The sequence below is a fragment of the Dermacentor albipictus genome, chromosome 7 (genome assembly GCF_038994185.2).
Source record: "Dermacentor albipictus isolate Rhodes 1998 colony chromosome 7, USDA_Dalb.pri_finalv2, whole genome shotgun sequence".
NCBI lineage: Eukaryota > Metazoa > Arthropoda > Arachnida > Ixodida > Ixodidae > Dermacentor > Dermacentor albipictus.
Window position 1 is genome coordinate 112,811,657 of NC_091827.1, and position 19,582 is coordinate 112,831,238.

Consider the following 19,582-nt stretch of genomic DNA (forward strand, 5'->3'; position numbering starts at 1 on the left):
CTTAGCATTCGCCGCCTCACTCATAACCATCGACAGGACACCGACGCCTTCCTTTCGCAGGTGAAATGCACCTATACCACCCCAGGTCCTCCTTGCAAACATCCCGAGTACACGGGCTCACCCCAACCACAGCTTGACGCTCCTATTACAGAATCTGAATTTCGCGCAGCCCTATTGAAGTTGCGCAATACCACACCCGGGGAAGATCAAATTACGAATGCTGCCATCCGAAATCTTGATGATGACTCCATATCTCACCTCGTTACCTACTTTAACGAGTGCTGGGAGGCAGGTACCCTCCCTGCCTCCTGGAAGCATGGAAAAATTATATTTATCCCAAAACCCTACAAGCCCATCACCCTCGAGAACATCCGCCTCATTTCTCTTACATCTTGTCTCGGCAAGACCTTTGAGCACGTAATCCTTGCCCGACTGACAACGTATATGGAAGAAAATCACCTTTTCCCCCACAGTATGCTGGGCTTTCGTGCGCATCTATCTGCGCAGGATGCCCCACTTCAAATTACGCACGATGTGCTTGATGATACCATTCCCCATCTTACTAAAGCCATCCTGGCGGTTGACCTCATTAAGCATTTGACAGAATTCGACATGCTGCCATCTTACGGGAACTGCAGGAACTACAGGTAGGCCCTAAGACCTACAACTACCTTCGCGCCTTCCTCTCTGGCCGCACTGCCTCCTTGCACATTGATCAGCTCAGCACACCCTCTTATACACTCGGTGAGTTTGGAAACCCGCAAGGCGCGGTCCTCTCCCCCCTTCTATTTAACATTGCTCTCATCCCCTTAGCCCAGAAGCTCAATCTCATCCCCCACCTAAGCCATACTCTGTACGCTGATGATATTACCGCATGGACTACTCATGGCTCAGACGGGGAAATTGAGGAAACCCTACAATTAGCAGTCGACACGATCTCCGCTGACGTATCATCTATCGGACTCGAATGCTCCCCCTCTAAGTCCGTGCTCCTCCTAGCTAGACCAAAATCTGTTGCTAACTCACCCATCCAAATCACTTTACAAGGATCCACCATCCCCATCACTCCCACGCTGCGCATCCTTGGCCTCTACCTGCAGGATTCCGGACGCAATGACCATACCCTTAAAACACTCAAGGCCTCCACGCAATCAGTGTTGCAGCTTCTACGCCGCGTATCTTCCCTGCACAAAGGTTTAGATGAAGCAGACAACATGAAAGTTGTACGTGCTTTCACGCTTAGCTACATTCTGTACGCCACACCATATCTCAAGCTGAACGGCACGGAAACCGAGCGCGTGAACGCCATGATCCGCCTTGCAACTAAGGCAGCCCTCAACCTACCTCGCAGTACTAGCACAGCCAAACTCCTTGCACTAGGCATGCATAACACGCTTCCTGAACTAGTTGAGGCGCACCTTCAGACGCAGTATTTAAGACTTGCCGCGAGCGCCACTGGCCGCCATATCCTCGCCTCCCTTCGCATCAACATACCCGCTAATCAGTCAACCCTTATGGCCATTCCGCGACACATTCATACACCCCTTGTAGTGAAACCCCTTCCTCGAAACGTCCATCCCCAGTATCACATCTCTCGCCGCGTAGCTCGCGCAAATGCCCTCCACAAGTATTACGGACAAGTCGAGAAAGCCATCTGGGTGGATGCCGCATGTACAACGCATGAAGCTGTAGCAGTTGCTTACAACCCACCCTTACCCCGATCCCTAACTCACCAGCTTCCCTCGGGCTCTACACCTGAGGAAGCAGTGGAGACCGCCATCGCCTTAGCCCTTGCCCTTTCGGATGCCTAATACATCTTTAGCGATTCCAATACTCCTTTGTCCAACTTTGCCAGAGGCAGAATTCACCACCCTGCCTGGAACTTGTTGAACATCCCCACCCAGAATTTACCGCGCAGGGTTCAGCTCCGGTGGGTGCCGGCTCACTCTGGGAACCCCGGAAACGAGGCTGCCGATAAATTGGCCCGAGGTTTAATTTGCTGGGCTCAGGACAGCCTCGATCCGGGTTTCTCGATGGAGCGGGTACACAGCTTTGCTGAGCTCACGCAAATACCCCGTTTGGACCGTCGGACTTACCCTCCTCCCCACCCCTCCCTGACGCACTCCCAACAGATCCTCTGGAGACGCCTCCAGACCCGCTCTCTCCCATCCCCTCAGCTGCTATCCCACTACTGTGGGATCTCCCCTACATGCTCCCTATGCGGAGACCCTCACGCCACACTCTCCCATATCCTCTTTGGCTGCCCTGCCGATCCTCCCCCGCAGGGACAGCCCGCCATCTCAAGCTGGGAGGACTGGGAGGTCCTGCTCTCGTGTACGGACCCGACATCGCAGCTTACTGTGGTGGCTCGGGCTGCCGACGTCATGAAAAAAGGAGCATGAACGTCTCAACGTAGTGCGGGACCGTGCGGTGGTCCAGGGACCCAGAGGAGTCCAAACTCACTCGCTATCAATAAAGTTTTTCTGTCTGTCTGTCAATAGACAAAGGTGAACACTACTCGGCGTAAATGAAAAGTGAGAATAGAGCAATATTCAAGATACTCTACATCACGATAACTAATATTGTCACGTGGTGGTGACGTTAAAGAACACAGTAGCAATACTGTGAAAGACAAAACTAGCTTCTGTTGGCCGAACCTGTGCCCACAAAGACAGGCTACACTTAAAGCGCAACGATAGCGGCGAACACGGTCGGCGATCGTCGAAAATCTGATCAGCGGGTCAAGCGCGTCGGCTTTTATACAGCAGTCGCTGAATGTTCCAGAGTAATAGCTGGGACTCGCGTGCCTTCCACACAGTTCTACAATATTCGCGTCGCGCACACATGCAATCAGATTACACAAGGCTCGGTCACAGACAGCGGATGGAAGCATCGATAACATTCCAGAAACTTCCGTTACATGCCGGAGCGTCCTGCCCTGTGCGATAACATTTCTTAGGCGACAAAACGTGTCGCCCGATAAGGACAAACAAGTACACGTGTCAATATTAAAGGTACAACTTGTGCGGTTGGTACCAATGCGCGTGCTTGACATGCATGTAAAGCACGAACATCGCTATTATTGCGAAGCCGTGGTTGCTCGCCTTATGTGCACAGCTTCAAAAACTTTGCACTTTGCAATAGCCGCCAGATCGTTTTGTATTTCTGCCAAAATTGAGCCCTAGTAGACACGCTGTCTCTACAGCGCTCTTTCCCGAGTTGCGAATCACATTTCGGTCTCGATAGCACTACAGAGCTTAGATATTTAACAGGATATATCTAAGCTTGCTTCCCGACGGCTCGCAACATGCTTAGCCTGTTACACAGAAATTCATGGGCCAATCTACTAGTGATTCTCTTACGTGCGCGCATGTTTGAGAAGTCCCGTATGCCACGTCCGCTGCTGTGGTTGATGACGATGTAGTGGCTGCCAGCCCCTTTGTGACGGGTCGACACAGGCAACGCCTTGGCCTGCCTAGGTATATGAGCCTTGGTACATACTCTTAAATATTTAGGCGTTCTAGCGCTATCCATGACCCCCAATTATCCACGCCATCTGCCGAGACAGAGGTAAACCATGACCGAAATAAATCGTAGGCGTGGCAGGCTCATTCCGCCACCCAGTCTATTCTTTTATTGTGCTCCGGGTGGCCTTCAGCTAAATGTGCTCAGGTCTTGCTGAAGAAGCAATCGAAGGCAACACAACTCGCATATTGATTCATTTAACTGAAAGGTTACTTTGTCGCCATGATAGGGCCATTTGAACAGACAGCAATTTTAAAAAATGCCTTCCTCACGATATCAACCTGTAAAAAAAAACATGTTCTCCATAAATAGCGCGTTCGTTCAATAAAGACTACATAATCACACGTAGTTACCATCACATATCACTCGGTACCTCTTTACTATTCCTACATCTTTCAACAGAACAGGAGGCTGCATTTTCTAGGGCGGCATAGTCCTTCGTAAACAATGAAGCTTTTGTAATGAATTACAATCCTTCATAAATAATCTTTCATAAACTTCAAACTGCCGAACTTGGCCATTTTCTTTCTGCAATCTGCCGCCGCCAGCTTCTCGACGCATCATTGCTCTAGCTCCTAAAATAACAGCGGTGTGCAAATTGTGGACAACGAATCCACATGTTTATCTGCTCGTGCAGAAGCGAGAGCCAAGGTCGCCGCCGCTGTAGGACATGATAAGTGCAAGGGCTCTGCGATAAAGTGCCAAGGCTAGCATACAGGCCGTGCGCACCCGCTCCCTTCGTGTTAAGTGTGGCAGTGTCTAGCTATACCCCCTTGTTTCTTTTTGTTAACTTAACAGAATTTAAAAAAAAACATCCTCTGGCATATAACGCAAATATTGTCATCGAGAAAGATTAGTCAAAATGCCGGCATTACTTGCTCCAGAAATGCGAATGAACAATAATAAATTTACAAGCTCTCTCTAACCGTCTCTTTAATGACTTACTTTGCGCGCATGTGTATAGCAATACGCCAATTGAAGGCACTAATTTAATGAGGCGCACCCATATGCAACGACTTCAGAAAGTAGCACCAGTTTTCAGATAGGGGCTGTCAGACGCGCGGTAAAAATGTGAAGGTAAAAGTAAAAGTAAAAGACGTGCAGCAAAACTTGAAAGCATTGTGAACAAAATGCTTTTATACCTTGAAACAAAAATTACTGTAACGCCAATGCATTTTGTTATCAAATGAGAGCGCAGTTCTCTGAACTGGTGTCATCCTCAGAATTTGTTTCAAGTGCTATGACTTTCGAAGACACCGGCTACAACCTGTAAATTGCAATATCTGCCATAAAGCATTTAGATCAAACTTTAATTAACAAACTTTGTAAATTATTCAAGTATTCCTTCTGCTATTTCTTGCGCGAATAATATCCACCTCTGAGAGCTGAGAGTTAAAAACCACTAGTGGTAGTTTTTAATAATTGTCTTAAAGCTGAAGAGAAAAAAAACTTGCGGGGTCGCGCTCAGCAAAAGGGTGAAAACTCCACCAGCTACATTGAAGCCATAGTCGATCTTTGCCGGCGCATTAATCCCGCTATGCGCGACTCTGAAAAGATCAAGAGTGTCATGAAGGGCATACAGGATGACGCCTTCCAAATGCTCTTGGCGAAAAATCCTCAAACAATTGACGAGATCATTACGCAGTGCCTACCCGCCGTGGTTGCTCAGTGGCTATGGAGATCGCGGGATCAAATCCCGGCCACGGCGGACGCATTTCGGTGGGGGCGAAATACGGAAACGCCCGTGTACTTAGATTTAGGTACACGTTAAAGAACCTCAGGTGGTAGAAATTTCCGGATTCCCCCACTACGGCGTGCCTCATAATCAGAAAGTGGTTTTGGCACGTAAAACCCCATAATTTTTTTTTATTACCCAGTGCCAGAGCTGCGATCTAATGCGCAAACAACGCCTTACTTCGCGCCGAGCTGCCGCGCCGGACGACACGGTTTTGGCTTTAACCGACAGTTCCAGTGCTGCTCCCGCTGACTCTTCGTTCTTCAACCAAATCAAGCAATTCGTTCGCGAAGAAGTCGCGTGCCAACTGTCACTACTGCCTGCTACACAGTCGTCTGATTCCTAGTTGTCCCCGGAACTCCAACGGGTCATACATGAACAAGCCAGCGACTCACTACCTCTCGCTAATCAACCATCTTCAGCGCCGGTTCCGCTCACGTACGCTGCCGCCGTCGCCATGCCATGACCTCATCTGAGGTTGCGCATTACACGCCCACAAGCGGCTTCTACGCCTCGCCTTCTACAGCTGCGAACTACATGCCCAGAAGTAGCGTTTGTGCGTCTCCGCAGCCCTTACGCCCAGCTACGAATTGTGCATCCCTATTTAGGCCGCCTGTTAATAATCCGTGGCGTACCCAAGACAACTGGCCGATCTACTTCGCTTGTGGCTTTGCTAACCACGTGGCGCGGTTCTGCCGCCGGCGGGGTTAGTATTCTGCCGATACTTCAAGGGAATGCTTCCGACTCCCAGTCCCGCTATTCGCCACCAGTTCCGTACTTCGCTCCAACATCTCCTGTTCCCCGAAGCTTAAACACTCGTCGGTCTCCATCTCCCCGTCGACGTTTCCTGTCCCCCATCGTCCGCCGCCCTCCAGCTGTGGATGAAAACTAAAAGGCGCAATCCCGGAGGAAAGAACTTCGATCTCATCGAACTGCTCAAGCCCTCGTTTATTCCCCTACGAATGTCATTGAAGTTTCACGCGCATGTCGACACGGGTGCCGCAGTGTCCGTGATTACCAACCAGCTTCCTCATACGCTCCGAAAAGTCGCCACGCCGTTTTCTGCCATTTCACTACTTACAGCAAGCGCGAACCCAATTGAGGCCAGAAACATGTACCGTCCATGTCGCCATACAAGATAGCTTATACTACATTGAGTTTGTTGTTCTTCCCCGCTGCTCTCATGCCATCATTCTAGGATGGGACTTCGTCTAATCTCATCATGCTGTTATTCATTGTGGCCGTGTCAGAACTTGCGCTGACCCCATTTTGCGGCAGTCTTTCTGAAGATTTGCCACCACCTTCTACTCGAGTGTTCGTCGCCACCAACAGTGATATCCCTCCTTTCTCTTCTGCCTTTGTACCCGTTTCCTGTGCTGCTTTTTACGATTCCACAGTTTTTTTCACGCCATCTCGACATGCTGCACACTGTCATCCCTTCTTCCTTCCCTTTGCCCTCCTTCCCATTCGCCAGGGGTCCAGCGAACTTCAAGCTTTCATCATGGCGAGTACCTCGGTTTCGCTGACGAATTCAACAAGAGCTCTGTCTACAATGTGCTTGATGACTCGACTCCTCTTCAGATTTACGCCATGGCTCTCCCTGTCTCGGTGCCTGCGCCTGCATGTGACCTAACGTTTGCTCCCTCTATTGATCCCAGCCACACTCCGAGTCGGCGAACGCAGATCGTCGACCTCCTTAACTGATTTCTAACTTCTTTCGATCTCCAAAAACAATGTTAAGGGTGTACCTCCACAGTCGCTCATCACATCGACACCGGCAACCACGCGCCTCTACGCCAACGTCCAAACCGTGTGTCCGCGACGGAGCGCCGGTCATCGATGAGCACGTAGGAGACATGCTCCACCACTACGTGATACAGCCATCATACAGTCCCTGGGATTCTCCAGTAGTGCTCGTCAGAAAGAAAGATGGGACAATTCGTTTTTGTGTGGGCGATCGATGATTCAGCAAGATAACCCGGAAAAATGTCTATCCTCTTCCCCGTATCGACGACGCACTGGACTGCTTCCAAGGCGCTGAATCCTTCTCGTCTTTAGACTTACGAGCCGGTTATTGGAAGGTCCAGTTTGGTAATGCAGATCGCCCGAAAACGGAATTTGTTATGCCTGACGGCCTGTCGAATTTACCATGATGCCATTTGGCCTCTGTAATACGCCTGCAACGTTTGAAAGAATGATGGATAACATCCTCCGGGCCCTCAAATGGCAGACATGCCTTTGTTATCTCGATGGCATTGTAATCTTTTCTCCGGACTTTTCCTCTCACCTGCTGCGACTCAAATGCGTGCTCACTTGCCTTGCCGATGCTGGACTCCAGCTGAACTTAAAGAAGTGTCGCTCCGCGGCTCCGCAGTTAGTTATCCTTGGCCACGTTGTTTCGAAAGATAGTGTGCTCTCCCAGATCCAACCAAACTCTAGGCCGTCGCCGAATTCTCACGAGCAAAGACCACAAAAGAACTCCGCAGCTACATCGGATTATGCTCCTACGTTCGCCCTTTCATCCGCAACTTCGCCACCATAATAGCACCTTTGACGCAGCTTCTCGCGGGTAACCACGATGTCTTAGCCTGTCTGCCAGCTTGCGATGCCGCATTAACGACGCTGCGTCATCTTCTAACCTCACCCCCCATAATCTTACATTTTGTCCCAAGAGCACCGACAGAACTACACACGGATGACACTGGCTTCGGCATTGGCCCTGTTCTTGCACAACGAAAGACAGGCTTCGATGAAAACGTTGTTGCCTTCTCTAGACGCGCACTCACGAAAGCGGAAACAAACTATTCCGTTATAGAAAAAGAATGCCTGGCTATCATTTAGGCGATATATAAGTTTCCTCCTTACCCCTACGGCCGCCTGTTCGACGTCATCATGGACCACCATACACTCTGCTGGCTGTCATCTTTGAAAGATCCCTCAGGCCGCCTCGCTCGATGGGCGCTTCGGCTGCAAGAGTAGGATATTCTAGTGCTCTACTGCTCTGGCCGTAAACATTCCGACGCGGATGTCTTGTCCGCTCCCCAGTGTCAGGCCAGCCCAATTATCACAAAGTACGAATATGCGTGTCCTCTCTCAGCGCCACAGACATGCTTTCGGGGCTGCAGAAGGATCAATGGATTGTTGCTATGCTGGCTTTTCTGCCACACCCATCAGCGCCTTCTCCTGGCCATGCATTGCGTCACCAAGCACTCCGCTTCGCTGTTCGTGAAGGGCTCCTGTACCGGCGTAACTACATCACGGAGGGGCGCAAGGTTACTCGTGCTTCCTCGGCATCCACGTTCCGACATATGTGCAGCATTTCACGATGACCCGCAATGCGCACATGCAGAATCCGTTATTACTGATGCTGGATGTACCGATTCGTCCGCCAATATGTACGCTTCTGCCTCACTTGCCAACGCCCCAAGGATACCCCTCGTGCCTCAGCTGCTCTACTACAACCATTGCCTTGTCCAGGACAGGCCTTTGACCGGGTCGCTGTTGACCTTTATGGGCCCCTTTCGAGTACTTCAGATGGCTACCGCTGGGTGATTGTGGCGATAGGCCGATGTTGCCTGGTTCCTTCTGAGTAACATCATACTTCGCCATACCGCCCCCAGAGAGTTGCTGAGTGACAGAGGCCGAGTCTTTCTGTCTGATGTTATAAAAGCCCTGCTCAGGGAATGCCACGTAATTCACCGTAGCACTACTGCATACCACCCGCAAACTAATCGGATGATTGAGTGCTGACTTGGCGACATGTTAGCCATGTACGTCGCATCTGACGAAACCAATTGGGACCGCATTCTACCCTTCGTGACGTAGGCTTGTAATACTGCCACACAGATCCCTACGGGATCTTCCCCGTTCTTTCTTCCTTACGGACGCGAGCCTTCCTGCACAATGGATACCATCCTTCAGTATCGCCCTGACACAACGAAAGCTACTACCATGTCCGAAGCTGCTGCACACGCGGAAGAGTGCCTAAAGCTCCCCGCACATTTACTTCGGAAGATCAGCAGCGAAAGAAGCACCTTCGGGATATTCCCTCCTCTCCTGCACCCTATGCCCCTGACTCACTAGTCTGGCTTTGGGATCCCGCTACCAGCCCTGAACTTTCACCCAAGCTTGTTTCCAAGTGCCAGGGTCCCTACCGTGTCATCAGTCTAACGTCTCCTGTGAAATATTTGGTAGAACCCCTTGAGCCGCCTTAGGATAAGTGCCGCCGACGGCTCGAAATTGTGCACGTTCTGGAGCTCAAGCCGTATTTTGATTCACCTGTGTTATCCTGCCCGTAGGTCGCCGAGACTGCTCCTCTTCTCCGCGGAGGTAATTCTACTGCACAAGAACGAGCAGCAGGCACTGCTTCGAGAAGGACGACGACAACTAGTGCTTAGAAGCCTTGTGCCTGTTTTGCCTAAGCTGTGTGAGCTCGTGCTTCGGTGCTCTGCAATCTGAGGGTTTCATCAATTAAACTATAACACCTCTTGACACCACGTAGAATCTGTGTTCTATAAAAATACTAGTGATGAGCACGCTGAAGAACTAATGTGGCTGAGACTCCACGTGCAGCTGATGCAGAGGCCAGACCCCACTATCAGTGTTTCAAGCCGCTTTCTGCAGACCCGAGTGATCTTGATTGGGTCTCTAGGCGCATATATTCCCGGGTTTCAAAAGGGGGGGGGGGGGCAAATGAGCTGCTTTGCCCCCCCCCCCCGGTATATACGCCTATGCCGTGAGTTAACGAAGCAAATATGCAACAGCTTCTGCGAAGACACGTTTCACTTTTATGTTCTACCAATTCCTATGAAAGCGCGATCAACCCTAAATTTTTGTAGATCTACATCTTCGTGATCTACTGGCACGAACCCACTCTCAGGGATTGGCCATGAATCGGGCAGGTTACAGTAAAATGTAGAATCAAACAAATCTTTTTATACATCTCCTTAACCTTCTTTCACTGCCTCAACCCTTATCTACCCTGTACCACTGCCTATGAACTGCTACATGTCGTTCCACCTGGTGTAGAAACATGCAACTGCAATGAAAGTGTGCTCATATCGACGCTACGCTGCACGCACCTCACCTCGCATGACAAGTGGCACGACATGATGCTAATGATGATAGTGATGATGATTTACTGTCCTTTCTTTTGAAACAAGGTGTTCACAAACAGTTCTTAGCCTGCTTGATTTAATCAGGGATGGCCATTTTATACATCTCCTTAATCTTCCTTTTCTTCCGCAAGACTTCTCTGTCTGCCTTATACCGCTACATGTGCGACTGCTACATGGCGTGCCACCTGGTGTAATATTATGCAACTGCAGTGCAAAGTGCGGACATATCGACACTACGCGGGGCGCATCTCATATAACCTGTCTCATCACGCGCAAGGGCGCGTGTATAGGAAATTTTCCTCCCTAGAACTAGCAAGCGCCAGCATGGCTCAATGGTAGAATAGCTTACTTCCGCGCAACAGGACTGGGTTACGTCCCGGCGGAGACCAGATGTTTTCTTTTTTTACCTTATTCCCGGCGATACCTGCGGCGGACACCAGCGGCGGCGCCCACCATCGCCAACGATATGGCGATTAGAATGAGCCCGCAAGAGTTTACGCAGTAAAAGCAAGTATAACATACTGATTGAACAGGCAGGCTAGGTGACTATAACCGTCCCGTTTCAAAGGGAATGCCGGTAAATCACCATCATCATTTCAACATGTGCATATGGGCGAGCGAACGATGCCGCCAAAGCTTTAACGCCGCACCCTTGCCACATAAAAATGCGGTGTTACGTATTCGGCGGCTAGACGCCGAGGGCGGAAGGACGACCGGCCCAACAAACAGACTACGCACGCAGCGCCAGGAAGCCAATCACCGTTATTCCTTCAGCGACGCGCTTTTTGTGCGCTAAGTAGCCAAGCAGTGGGCGGCAAAATGAAAAGAAAAGATATCGCGGCAAGCAGGGCAATCTTATCTGCAGGCCCCAACGTATAAAGTGGCTAGCACCGCGAACATTACGACGGACCGTCGTGTCACAGTGTCGGATAGAGCTATGACGCCTGGTGCCTGCCGTAGTGCTGCCCGGCTGTTTACACTGGGAAGCACCACAACTCTCGCGTGCTTGCTATCGTAGTGCACGTTTATGGCAGGGTATGGAACGCGGAACTACACACTCAGCAGTAGAAGGTCATAGCCACTTGTAATCTCGCAGTCTACGCCCCCTACAGAAGTTTACAAACGAAAAACTTGCAGCTCTGCAGTACTATGTACATCAGTCGGTCGTCCGCTATGCTGTTAGACTGGCCTGCACGAGTGGCGGCACACCATACAGCCGAGAGCTGGAGTGAGTGAGGAGAACGTTGCTATGTTCTGCTCCCAAGTCTCTATATCAGGATGGACGTGTATTTCTGAACGCCCAAGAAAGCTGCCCTCTAGCTCTTAGTGTACACATTTCACTTTCGTGTTATGACCAATTCCTTCAAAAAGGGATTAACCAATTTTTTGCTTCAATGCTGCCGCCTATTTTTTCTCTGTAGCCGTTATTTGAATTTCCGTGTTCGTGTTGATTGTTTTTTGTCTCTTTCTATATTTAAAGCCCGTGGCACCTTCCTGAGGCGCGCATTTTACAGCGAAGCTGTTAGCTTCTCGTTGGTCGGCATTTTTCGTGTCCGTGTCCATGGGCAAAAACGTGGGCCGATACCCGAGGCAGTCCAATACCGGGCCGATCCAGTGTGAACGTGAAGCAAACTTCAAGCACTCAGAAAAGTCAAGCGAAAAGTGCATATATTCTTTGAAATCAAGCACAACATACAGAAGAGCGTTGGTTTCAATAAAGAAACAAGTGCAAAACAAGCAAAAGAAGCTAAGCTGCTCTTCAGTGGCCCCCAGAAGGTGATCCTCCAACAAGGAGCATCTTCGTTTCGTTTGCGTCACGGACGAATCTGGAATGCATCCCGCAGTCCCACGTTCCCATTACACTTTCAAACGTGGGTGAAACTTGACTCTTCAGCTACAGTCTACTAATATTACGCAGCCCCAGCGCACCTGCCGCTACACATGGGGTTGCGACATATGAGAACATTTCGGCCTCAGACGCACCGACACCTGATGAACAGGAGCAAGCTGTTGCCCTCAATCCAGTCGCACCGACCCCACGGTTGCAGCCCTCGCGAATTAAAAGAGCTACTGGTTGATATGGATACACGATACAGATACCAAACTTCTCAAAACAAGTAAACATTTGCTCTTGACGAAGCACCAAAGGACGAGTCTAGAACAAGTTTACTGTGTTGTTCTATGTATCTTTCACCGCGTATTGTACGCGTGTATTCCAACGTCTCATCTTTGTTCACTTATAATGTTTAACTGCATCTATAGCACGAGCACCCGGTAGTAAACGAGTCTTATGTACAATGCTATGATAGTAACACTTCCTGACCAACTAAAGTATTTCAGGGGGGAAATGTGTTGTATTGCCAGTTTCGGTTCAGCATTGTATTCTATGCGCCATTTTGTCTACCAAAACTGTACACGCTGAAGGCGCTAGTTTCCTTTTGTATAAAAACCATCTGCATCACTAAACTCTCGCTGTTCGTCTGAGTCCACTTCAGCCCCCTTGTGCACCGTCGACGGTGGCAGCATGCAATGTTACCTGCCGCGGTGGCGTAGTGCCTTTGGTAATGCGATGCTAAGCACGAAGTCACGGGATCAAATCCCGGCCGCGGCGGCAGCATTTCGATGGGGGCGACATGCAAGAAAGACCGGGTACTTAGGTTTAGGTGAAGGTTAAATATCCCTTAGAGGTCAAAATTTTTGTGCAGACCCCCTCCGCTCTACCGCGAGTGTCGTATTCAAATCGTGATTTTGGCGCGTAAAACCCCTGAATTCAAGTCAAAAAGCCCGCAATATTGATCATGTACTTGTGTATCTTTCTCCGTTGACCGGTTTTCGCCAGCTAAGCAATGTTAAACGTTATGGCTCAGCGCAGGACGCGCCTGCATGTATCGGAAATTTTTCGAATTTTGTCCTTGGTTCTATCCGTTGTTTGTTGTCACCGAACCTTGTGCAATTTCAGTGTATGCGTGACGGGAATTGTGTAGTACTCTCTAGAAGACGGGCACCAGCGACTACGCTGGAACGTTTGACGAGTCACGTATAAAATCCTACGCGCTTGTCCACTGATGAGATTAAGACGTTCGCCGACTGTGCTCGCAGCTATCCTCGTACTTTGAGTGTAGCCTATTTTTGTGATCACAGGTTCGCTCAATAAAGAGTTACTTTCGTCATTCACAGCTTTACTATGGCACTCTTCACCGTCACTACAACGGAACAGTATCACACTTGTGGAATTTAAATCGCCAGGTTCAGAGCAAAATTTCACCTTCACGGCATAAATAACCGCTACTACCGAATGAATTTCTCACCTGATTACCACTTTTAATGTTTTTACTTCATCTGGTACTGATAACAGTAACTCAAAAATGTTCAAGAATACCACAGCTATTTCCAGTCGTAGTCTATGTCCCAAATTTAACCAATCACTATCATCTGGGGAACAACTTAGATGGAAGATCACTAAGGTCGTTCCCGTTTTCAAATCTGAGGGCAGGCACTCACTTGGTAATTATCTACTCCTTTCACTAACATGCATCTGCTTCAAATTACTTGAGCATGTTATAGCCACGTGAGCTTGAATCCAATAACATTTTCTTCTTTAATCAGCATGGTTTCAGGAAAGGCTACTCATGTTGTAGAGTTATCAAGCACGCGTGATGTAACGTTGTCAAGCCCGCGCGCTGATGTATAGCATAAGCAAGGCAGATTACACGTGTCGCACTCTTGCTATCATGTCCAATCATGTGACCCTTTTCTGTTTCGTTATAAAGCTAGCAATTCCAAGCAATAAAGCATTCTTTGACCTGCCACTACCCGCCGGCTACGTCCCGTCATTTCACATGTAACACGCAGCTATTTGAATTCAAGACTTACCTTCACTTTAACATAAATACTAATGACAAAACTGACTGCCTCTTTCTTGATTTCTCTTAAGCTTTCGATGTTGTACCTCAATGCCGTTTCACTTACAAATTGTCTGCCCTTTGTTGAGATTCATAACGTCATGGCCGATGTCCCCCAAGGCCATGTCCTCGGTGAATTACCTTTTTTTATTACACATTAATGACTTACCCGCTAACATGTCATTCTCAGTTAAGTTTATCGCGGAGGGCTGCATTATCTACCATGATATTTAATGTTTCAATAACCATTCTACTCCCCAAAATGACCTGTACCTAACCTATAGTTGGTAGGAAACTTGACTGATGTCCCTTCACGCGTCTAAATGCAAGCTAATTTCATTTAGAGGTGAACGCACTAACTCTGTCGTTATTCGATCAATAATACCCTAATGTGAAGTACCCCATTGTACAAATATCTTGGCGTCCAGTTTATAGCGTATCTTTCCTGCGCTAAGCACATTGCCACCTCTTCTACGGCATATACATTTTTTGGTTATCTGCACAGAAACTTTCGTAACAAACCCTCTAACGTACAGAAATTAGCATGTCTAGCCAATGTTCATCCGCAACTAAGATTCTATTTATCCACATGGTCACCATATCAGCAGTATCTTATCAGCATGTTGAAAGCTGCTCAGGATAGAGCCGCCGGATTTATGTCGCTTAAGTACGAACATCTTTCTAGCATTACCCGATTAAAGATAAATATTTCTCTTCAGTCATTGGAAAATACTCGCGTGATCGCACTTCTGTGCCTCTTTCGTAGGTACATATATATCAATAAATATCGCAGGCTGCTGATTCATGCACCTGTGTGCACGTAACGAAGCCTTCACAACACGCTCAGTTTCATTCGAATGCTTGGTCAAATGCAGCCATTTAACTCATCCTCATGACCTCACGCTATAGCACATTAACCGCGACGCTTTTCGTGATAACCTGAATGCGCTCTTTGGTAACACTGTATAATGATCTTCCCCTCTAATATTGGTTATTACTATCACTAGTTATTTACTACTACTGTTCTATAGAAACTGCTACCCTTTACCCAATGTCCTTCAATGAGCCTGAGGTGTTATGAATTAGTAAATATTAACCAAATAAATAAATGTCTCTAAGGCCTCCAAAAGATCCTGGAGGCTTGAGTATTCAAGTGGAAACGCAGACGAAATCGTGACGTCATGCACTTTCGTCACCTAGCAACCACACGTGTATCTTGCAGGGTTTGAGCGCTAATTTCAAGAGAAGGTGGTTCTAGTGTTTCTATCTTCCCAATTGCAGATGTACGTATACTTAATAAATTATAAGTAACCTACACAGCCTGCCTCAACGTTCTCTTTACCACGCGTATGAAGCTCTTAACGAATCACCAAATTCAACAAATGGTGCTTCCTTAACCATGCTCTCAAACAGGCGCCTGTCCTTTCAAAATCCATTCAAGCCCTGTCCGACTAAGTTTAAATAAAGAAGACAATAAGACATCGCGAATAGAAAGTAATTTTATTTGAAATAAGGATGTACTCAAAAAATACTTTTCTGATGTTTTCCCTTTTCATATCACCCGTTTACTCTTCGGGTGACTCCTGAAGTTTCCAGTCTGCTCATGTACCTTGAAATCTTCGCTTATATAAATTCCACTTTCGCGTGTAACTGGAGTAGCCCGTACAGTTCTATATTTTTGTTCTCTATACAGAAGTCTGCCGAGCTTTTATTGAACGCAGCATAATTGCGCCTTGTGTAGCTACGGAGGAAAATTACGTAGAACGTAAAGACGTCGGAAATGCACTTGTCCTATGAAAGTGCCTTCTCGCGAATGTGGGGGCCACTCTGTGAGTGGCGCACGAGAACGCGGTACATTTTTACTGCCTGTAATAATCTATCGAAACATAACCACCCCGTATAATAAAGTAAGTGAAAGAAAAGCATTCCTCGATTCTGGCCATCTTCAAGCGGTATACGTTGGTTGATTGCCATAAACCCCACAAAAAATAACACGTGATCACTACACTCATTTCGTGGGTGGCTGAATAAACAGAAAGTTGCAATTTCCTCTGAAAGGCGAACTATAAACAGCGATAGCGGTGCATTAGACAATTCCACGAAGTAAATTTCGTAGTTTTATCGACCGCTAAACTCAAACAAATATTCGCTTACTAATTGACTTAGCCAGCATGGTGTCACGTATGCACAGGCAAGCATGAACAGATCTGACCTAACGGCCGCGAACACTTTCTGACACAAGGCTGGCGCAAGGAAATGTACCGGCTTCATCGAGAGAATGCTTCGTGCGGCCTCTCGCGTCAACGTATCTCGGAAACTTGCGGTTACACAACCTTCAACACTTACGTGCGTGGAAACAGTGTTCGTGAAGCCGCCAGCCATCTCGGCTCGCCCAGCTTTTGCAATCGGTGCGTACCTTCTCTATAGACCAAGGGCACGGGCCGCGTATCCGCAGAAGCACAGTGACAGCCATGTGCCGCCTCGGCCAGGCTCAGGTGGAAACGCGCGCTCATTTGCCCCCTCCGTTCTTTAGCGCGCATGGTCGCGTTACCAAGCCTCAAATTCCAGTCCCACCCCCCACATTTTGCCTGCGCTTCATCACGTTACGTCCAACATTCGGCAGGCATGGGAACGAAACGCATCCATCCATCACCTTTCACCCCTCACGCTCGCACGCTTTGCCTCGCACCGGCAGCATAAGGCACCTTTCGCCTGGATTGTTTATATGTCTGCAATAAAGACAGAATGCTTGAAAACGGCAATCTTGTGGGCATCATTAAGGAGTGTGCAATGGAAGTCGGTGGTAACTCCGTTAGGCAGGATACCGGCAAACTATCGCAGGAGACGAAAGATCTCATCAAGAAACGCCAATGTATGAAAGCTTCTAACCCTACAGCTAGAATAGAACTGGCAGAACTTTCGAAGTCAATTAACAAGCGTAAGACAGTTGACATAAGGAAGTATAATATGGATAGAATTGAACATGCTCTCAGGAACGGAGGAAGCCTAAAAACAGTGAAGAATTGTTCTTGAGAAACTGGCCACCCTGTATACGCAATGCCTCATGACCTCGAGCGTACCGGAATCTTGGAAGAACGCTAACATAATCCTAATCCATAAGAAAGGGGACGCCAAAGACTTGAAAAATTATAGACCGATCAGCTTACTGTCAGTTGCCTACAAACTATTTACTAAGGTAATCGCAAATAGAATCAGGAAAACCTTAGACTTCTGTCAACCAAAGGACCAGGCAGGATTCCGCAAAGGCTACTCAACAATAGACCGTATTCACACTGTCAATCAGGTGATAGAGAAATGTGCGGAATATAACCAACCCTTATATATAGGTTTCATTGATTACGAGAAAACTTTTGATTCTGTCGAAACCTCAGCAGTCGTGGAGGCATTACGGAATCAGGGTGTAGACGAGCCGTATGTAAAAATACTGAAAGATATGTATAGCGGCTCCACAGCCACCATAGTCCTCCATAAAGAAAGCAACAAAGTCCCAATAAAGAAAGGCGTCAGGCAGGGAGATACGATCTCTCCAATGCTATTCACAGCGTGTTTACAGGAGGTATTCAGAGACCTGGATTGGGAAGAATTGGGGATAAAAGTTAATGGAGAATACCTTAGTAACTTACGATTCGCTGATGATATTGCCTTGCTTAGTAACTCAGGGGACCAATTGCAATGCATGCTCACTGACCTGGAGAGGCAAAGCAGCAAAGTGGGTCTAAAAATTAATGTGCAGAAAACAAAAGTAATCTTTAACAGTCTCTGAAGAGAACAGCAATTTACAATAGGCAGTGAGGCACTGGAAGTTGTAGGGAATACATCTACTTAGGGCAGGTAGTGACGGCGGATCCGGATCATCAAACGGAAATAATCAGAAGAATAAGAATGGACTGGGGTGCGTTTGGCAGGCATTCTCAGATCATGAACAGCAGGTTGCCATTATCCCTCAAGAGAAAAGTATATAATAGCTGTGTCTTACCAGTACTCACCTACGGGGCAGAAACCTGGAGGCTTACGAAAAGGGTGCTACTCAAATTGAGATCGACGCAACGAGCTATGGAAAGAAGAATGATAGGTGTAACGTTAAGGGATAAGAAAAGAGCAGATTGGGTGAGGGAACAAACGCGAGTTAATGACATCTTAGTTGAAATCAAGAAAAAGAAATGGGCCTGGGCAGGACATGTAATGAGGAGGGAAGATAACCGATGGTCGTTAAGGGTTACGGACTGGATCCCAAGGGAAGGGAAGCGTAGCAGGGGGCGGCAGAAAGTTAGGTGGGCGGATGAGATTAAGAAGTTTGCAGGAACGGCATGGCCACACTTAGTACATGGCCGGGGTTGTTGGAGAAGTATGGGAGAGGCCTTTGCCCTGCGGTGGGCGTAATTAGGCTGATTATTATTATTATTATTATTATTATTATTATTATTATTATTATTATTATTATTATTATTATTATTATTATTATTATTATTATTATTATTATTATTATTATTATTATTAAAAACCGGTAAGGTTCTGCCTGCTTTAATCTTAAGTTTACCTTTCAGTGGGTACTGTACACCTTATTGCAGTTGTTTCTTTCGGCTTGTCAAGAGATCTTTGTAGTAACTGTCAAAATGACTCACCTGCTAAGCGGTCGGAAGTGATACCGCCCTTGGCGCTCTGCTGTAATGAGCAGTGTCACTGGAAAGCGACGTAGAGCCACGAGTTGGAGCATCATTTCTTGCAGTAGTCCGAAGACTCACTAGCTAGCCCAAGCAGTAGTGTGCAAGCTTGTGTGGACAGCAACAGAGGTCTCCCAAACTTTGGGTGACACACCGGTGAGAGAAGCTCTTAAATTATCTCACACAAAGAGTAATTCAGCACGTAGCTGCACTTTCGCCAGATCCTCTTGGTGAAGTTTTAGAGACACGCATGCACTAGAATGGAGCGTTAGCAGTAACTATAATGGGAATGAGTTCCATGACACGAGCTGTGGCAGGCTCCGACGCACTTAGATCCCGGCTCACCCGTAACACATGCGAATTGTGATGCAGTAAAACGTAGGGAGCAAGAAAGCGAAATCGTTCATGGCGTTCGACAAGGCTACAAACAAGGGCCGATAGCAGCTGATACAACGTGGCCTAGAAAGAGGCAGAACTAGGAGCGCCTAGGCTTGGATTGTGTCCAAGGATCACTGAAGGGCAGTCGTCGACTGGTGGAGGATGCTTGCCCTGCAACACTTAAGTCATAAAGCGATAGCGTTGTTGTTGTTGGCGTTCTTTGGCCTTGACGGGCCCTTGCGC

The 19,582-nt window shown here is 47.9% G+C and overlaps 1 protein-coding gene across 2 annotated transcripts in view; it reads right to left on the minus strand.

Annotated features, from left to right (window-relative positions):
* LOC135907308 (medium-chain acyl-CoA ligase ACSF2, mitochondrial-like) overlaps nt 1-19,382 on the minus strand; it is a 133,092-nt gene extending 113,710 nt beyond the window's left edge. For both annotated transcript variants that reach the window (XM_065438996.2, XM_065438995.2), the window contains exon 1: nt 18,923-19,382. In XM_065438996.2, coding sequence (XP_065295068.1) covers nt 18,923-19,017 — 95 coding nt within the window. In that variant the 5' untranslated portion in view covers nt 19,018-19,382. The remainder of the gene's footprint in view (nt 1-18,922) is intronic.
* Nucleotides 19,383-19,582: the final 200 nt, after the last annotated feature.